At 36.5% G+C, this 6,122-nt stretch overlaps 1 protein-coding gene and 1 long non-coding RNA gene across 2 annotated transcripts; both read right to left on the bottom strand.

Annotated features, from left to right (window-relative positions):
• Positions 1-974: 974 nt before the first annotated feature.
• LOC115696409 (uncharacterized) lies at positions 975-2,819 on the bottom strand. The gene has a single exon (XM_061118519.1). It carries the CDS (start codon positions 2,817-2,819, stop codon positions 1,131-1,133), a length of 1,689 nt encoding a protein of 562 aa, XP_060974502.1. The 3' UTR covers positions 975-1,130.
• A 1,829-nt stretch (positions 2,820-4,648) lies between these two features.
• Positions 4,649-5,814, bottom strand: LOC133029141 (uncharacterized). Its single transcript, XR_009683337.1, has 2 exons — positions 5,556-5,814; positions 4,649-4,829 (listed from the first exon to the last, which is right to left on the bottom strand). It is a non-coding gene; the product is annotated as an uncharacterized LOC133029141 (long non-coding RNA).
• Positions 5,815-6,122: the final 308 nt, after the last annotated feature.

Below are 6,122 nucleotides of genomic sequence, written 5' to 3'. Positions count from 1 at the left end.
ATGCATTAAAACCTATATAATCCATCCATTTAAAACCTAATTAAGCTACTGGAAACAACAATTACACACAGCAATATACAGCTTTACAAACTAACATGCAACCTACCATTTCCACCTCAAAAACATCAAGAATAAAAAGAAGAGATGAGAACCACTTACTAGTAACTATGGATCATAAAATCAACACAAAAATGGCTTGAATCACTAAGGAAAACTCTTCCTCCTTGCTGCTCAAAGAGGGCCGAAAAGAGAGAGGCTTGAGAGAGAGTGTTTGAAAGTTTTGTAATTTTTTTCTAAGTGTTATGTTTTGTAAAAATAAAGAAATAAGTATAAATCCACTTATCAACTTACATTTCAGCCAACAATTAAATAAAATAACATTTATTTTTCATTTCATAAAGTCATAAAAGACAAAATACTAATGGGGCAAAAAGACCATTTTGCCCCTCCACCACAAAATCACATAAATCCAACTAAAGGGGTATTTTTGGGAAATTCTAAATTCCCGGCCATTCCCGACATTCCCAATGTCTAAAACCCGTCCCCAAAATACTAACATACTAAGTTGTGATTTCTACTGAGCCAAACGCCGAGTTCCAAAATACCGGGCACGGGAGATGCAAAATATGCAACTACTGATGACATAATCATGCATTTCTGAATTCCATAACTAACAGTAATAAATTATTTAAATAGCTATAAATAATTTCATAATTAAACATAAACAACTGCTAATTTCCAAATTAACTAAGCGGGCTTTACACTGAGTCTGTCGACTCACAGTTTTACGTTTATGTGTAGGTAAAGGCAAGGCTAAAGCTGATGGGCCGTGAGCGAGCTTGTGAAGATTGTACATGTCGGGGCGGTTAGGCCTGGAGCGTACAATCATCGGGACAGCGAGGCTGATTTTTGTAACTGGTCGTTAGACGACATTTATTTTGTCTATCAGTTAAACAGTTAAATCCTTTTTGTAAATGATTTTATTATCGGGATCCCGAGTCTTTTGTAATATTGTTTTATAAGTTTAATTAAAAATCAAAATTTTAATTAATCACGTTTTTCCATAAACCTCGTTGATTAGCAACGAGCTGCACAGCATGTTTAAAAATCACGTAATACGCCTATGTTAGTTAGGGTGTTACAGCTTCAATCTTTGTAGGATCCACCTCGACTCCATCTTTGGAAACTATATGGCCTAGGAATGCCACCTTCTCTAACCAGAATTCACATTTCTTGAATTTGGCATATAGTTGGTTCTCCTTAAGTCGGTTTAGAGTCATCCTTAGGTGTTCCTCATGTTCCTCCATAGTTTTGGAGTAGATAAGAATGTCATTAATGAATACAACAACAAACTTATCTAGGTACTCCTTGAACACCCTATTCATCATATCCATGAAGGCTGCTGGGGCGTTAGTTAGTCCGAAAGACATTACTAAAAACTCATAGTGTCCATACCGTGTTCTGAATGCTGTCTTGGGTATGTCTTCCTTCCGGACCTTCAACTGGTGATACCCAGATCTTAGATTTATCTTTGAGAACACAGCCGAGCCTTGCAATTGATCAAAGAGATCGTCAATCCTTGGCAAAGGATACTTATTCTTGATGGTCACCTTGTTGAGCTCACGGTAGTCCACGCACATCCTCATACTTCCATCTTTCTTCTTGACGAAGAGTACCGGCGCACCCCAAGGTGAGTAACTCGGTCTAATGAACCCTTTGTCTAAGAGCTCCTGTAGTTGTATTTTAAGCTCTTTTAGCTGATTAGGTGCCATTCTGTATGGAGCCTTTGAAATTGGATTAGTCCCTGGGGCTAATTCGATGATGAACTCCACCTCTCTGTCTGGAGGTAGTCCCGGTAGATCTTCTGGAAAGACCTCTGGAAATTCACAGACTATGTGCACGTTCTCCACATTTAGTTGCGTCTCTATTGCTCGATCCACTACGCTGGCCAAGAATGCCATGCATCCCGCCTTCATTAGCTGACTAGCTTTTAGGGAAGAGATTAATGGAGTCCTAAGGGCTAGCTTGTCGCCCTTGAATATAAACCGATCCCCAGCCTTTGTTTCAAAAGCGATCAGTTTCTTTCGGCAATTGATTGTCGCACCGTGACTAGATAGCCAATCCATCCCAAGTATAACATTATATTCCTTTATTCCCAGCTCTATTAGGTCGCCCATGAGTTCTTTGCTTTCGATTATGATAGGTACATCTCGCATTCTTCTTGTTGATAGCATGGTTTCTCCCGAGGGTAATTCCGTTACAATACTACATCTAAGTAGGTCACACGGGTTATCTATACTATCAATCAACCTAGTAGCTATATAAGAATGAGTAGCTCCAGAATCAAAGAGAACATTACAAGGCAATCCGTAAATAGAAACCTGACCTGAGACAACAGTGTTGCTTGTGGCCGCTTCTCCTCTGGTGAGAGCAAACACTCGAGCAGGAGCGGCTTGGTTCTCCTTCTTTTGTCCCTTTGGGCAATTTTTCTTCAGATGGCCTGGCTGCCCACAATTGTAGCACACCCCTGACTTCATCTTACACTCCCCAAGATGTTTTCTATTGCATGTGGGGCAAATTGGAAATTCTACATAGGACCTTTTCACCCCATTATTGTTATTTTGGACCACTGCTTTCCCCTTTTTATCACGATCATTACCGTGATTTCCCTCGTGTTTTCTCTTATTCTCTTGATTTCCTCCATTGTTTCTTCGGGCTTCCCACTTAGCAGCATTCTCCTTCTTTATATCATTTTCGAGCAACTCAGCTTCGAGAGCTTTCTCTAACACCTCAGCATAAACTGTGTTGGTCCCCACCATGATTTTCACATTTTTTTTATCATGGGGTTCATCCCCTTCAAAAACCTTTTGACCCGAAGGGCCTCGGTTGGTACGATCTCTTGTGCAAACTTTGCCAGACGGTCAAATTGCCTAGCATACTCCGTGACAGTGAGATTGTTCTGCCTCAGATTCATAAACTCATCTTCTTTTGCAGCCAGTATGGCGGCACTGTAGTACTTCCTGTTGAACACATCAACAAAGTCGAACCAGGTCATAGTTGTTATGTTGCGACTCTGTCTTACTACTTCCCACCAGATCCGTGCATCCTTTTTAAGTAGGCCGGGCAAAGACAGATACTCTTTCCCTATCATTGAGGTCCATATATTCCAATATGGACTCCACTGAGCGCAACCATTCCTCAGCTTCAAGTGAGTCCGAGCTCCCATTGAATATTGGTGGTTGTTGTTTCCTGAATCGCTCGTACACAGGTTCAAAACGTTGTATTGGTTCTGGATTCATTGCAGCTGGTTGAAGAGCTAGGTTTCTAACGGGTGGATTTTGATTCCGGCGTAACTCCTCATTCTGAGCTCGTAGCCTTGAAATTTCTTGAGTTAGCTCCTCACGTATACGAGCATTTTCTCGGAGTATCTCAGCTTGAGCATTGGGAGGTTGTTGTTGTTCGAGTGCTACTTCATCTACCGGTGCTACCGATGCTCCTTGTCTACCTCCCCTACCGCTTTGGCCTCCACGTCGGCCTCCGCGTCGACCATCACCTCGGCCTCCGCCCCTTGCGGATGCTGGAGCTGCATCCACGTGGATGTTTCTATTGTCGTTGATTCGAACTGATCTACTTGGAGACATTATTTCCTAATGTTCCTTGTTTGTTTCTAAGAATTTCTAAATGAAGATAAACTTAAATAAGATATCACTATTTTCAAAAAAAAAAAAAAAGCCCATACTTACATAACTAGTTCACAAATAATTTCTATTTATTCAAAGATAAAATAAATAATCACATAAAATAATAAGACACACATTTTTTTTTCAAGAGTCATATGGTGCTATCTAACATCAAGTTCTAAAATTTTACCAAAAAATTTTATTTTAAACTAACTTGAAAAAAATTATTTCATATGGGTAGTACCTAAACTTGGATATTGGTACTAAGGTTTTTTTTTTTCTTTTTTAAGTAAAATGCCAATTTAGAAATTACATAAAAAAATACACATAAAATGCAAGTATATATAATGGACTTACTTGGTGGCAAGCAGAAACTTTTTGGCTGATGTGTGTAACTCGTGAGAACGTTCGGGACCGATATAACTGTGGCTCTGATCAGTGACGAAGCCAGAAATTTAGTTGAGTGAGGGCTTGAATAAATATTAAGTCAAAACTAATAAAAATAATGATAAATGTATCTTTCAAATTTTCATCTTCAACAAAATAAAATAATACTATTGACAAAAATAAAATAAATATTGTCAATGGTATTATTTTATTTTTTAATAAAGTATTATTTTTTTTATTATTTGTATTGGACTACTTTTAAAATGGGTTTGATTAGAATAAGAGTAGGCTAATAAATCATGATTAAGATATTGAGTGAGGGCTTTTGTGAATTGGACTTTAATAAATTGAGCAAAGTGAATTAATATATGTATATATTTACATATAAAAAATTTGACGTATATATTTGAGTGAGGGCTTTAGCCCACACATGGGCTAAAGTCCCTCCGTCCATGGCTCTGATACCAAACTGTAACGCCCGTACTTTTATAAAAATATTAATTTTGTTTACAAGCGTTAAAAGCGGAAAATCATAATGTCGCATTTTTATTTAATACTTGAAAATGTTCACAACTGGCCAGTTTTCGTACAAAAGACATAATAATTAATAACTAAAATAATTGCGACATAAGTTTAATAACGTGAATAAATAAATAGAGCGCCCTAGACCGCCCGCAGTTATATAGCCCTCAGCGAGTTCACACACACAAGCATCCAAAGTTCCACTCGCCACCGGCTTTCTAAACTTTCAGTTACCTTGGTCTGCACATGGTAATTTGATAAGGGTGAGCTACTAAACTCAGTAAGGAAATGTGTGTCAGGTAGTCACATAAATAAAAACAAAACTTAATTAAAATGCACATGCAAATATTTAGGCAGATAGCAAAACATAAACTTAATCATATCACTAGTCACTAATAATTAGGTTCTAAGCTAATTCACATAATAATGATTACGCCCGAGTCTAATTTTGGCAAATAAACTTGAGCTATTGGACTAAATGGCGGAGGGCTGGGTTCAGTAAAATCGTACCCACTACTAAATGGCCCCCTATCTACCATATAGACCCAACAGTCAAGTATTTAACCATTATCTTCTCGGTCAAACCATGTCACATAAACTATAATCTATCTAATTTAAATAATGGCAAACTACTATACATTATTTAAACAACATAACAATCATAATTAAATAATGTGAATCTTATAAACACACTATTTACATACATACTTAAATAACATGAATCTTATAAACACATTATTTAAATATATACATTTAGCAATGGCCATGCTCTAATACTGTAAACATACATAAATAACATGAATCTTATAAACATATTATTTAAATATATATTATACAGTACATTAAATAACAAACAATAAAGAGTCAGGCAGAAGACCTTAGTTAACTTCTCTTTTACTATTCCCACTCTTTCTATGAATGTTATTACATACAGAAAACCTATATTTTTCTACTTAATTTCCTTACCTCGAATGTGGAGTCTTAACCCTGATTGCAATGAGAGAGATCTTTGAGAAGTAATAATTGTTTTATGACAAACCTAGTTTTCACACTTATTAATTAGAATTTATCATAATAGTATATATATTTACACATATGAAAATCTTAACCTTAAATATCTACAAACCCAAAAATTATAAAATTACCTTAGCTTTCAAATAAGATCTAGTTGAGCACTAGAAAATGATGGAGATGGTGACACCAATAGAGTGAAATATATATATCTGTATATGTATATATATGTATGAGAGGATGATTGTGATGGTTATAAGAGAAATTTGATTGTGGCGTATGGTGATGGTTTTATCTAGAGATAACAGAACACCAGGGATGGAAGAAAGTGAGATGATAAGAGTTGTAATTTAAAGAGAGCTATATTGATTGAAATTTAATGTAATAGGCTTTCAGGTATGAGAGAATAAGAGAAAAATTATATTGTGATGAAAGCTCAAAGTTCACGAGAGAATTAGAGTGATGATGAGAGGTTTGGTTATCAAAGTGTGAGTGAAATGTGAAAAAGTGAGTCCTATTTAT

The sequence above is a fragment of the Cannabis sativa genome, chromosome 7, assembly GCF_029168945.1.
Source record: "Cannabis sativa cultivar Pink pepper isolate KNU-18-1 chromosome 7, ASM2916894v1, whole genome shotgun sequence".
Taxonomy (NCBI): domain Eukaryota; kingdom Viridiplantae; phylum Streptophyta; class Magnoliopsida; order Rosales; family Cannabaceae; genus Cannabis; species Cannabis sativa.
The sequence above is the reverse complement of the archived record's forward strand: the minus strand, read 5'-3'. Positions and strand labels throughout refer to the sequence as shown.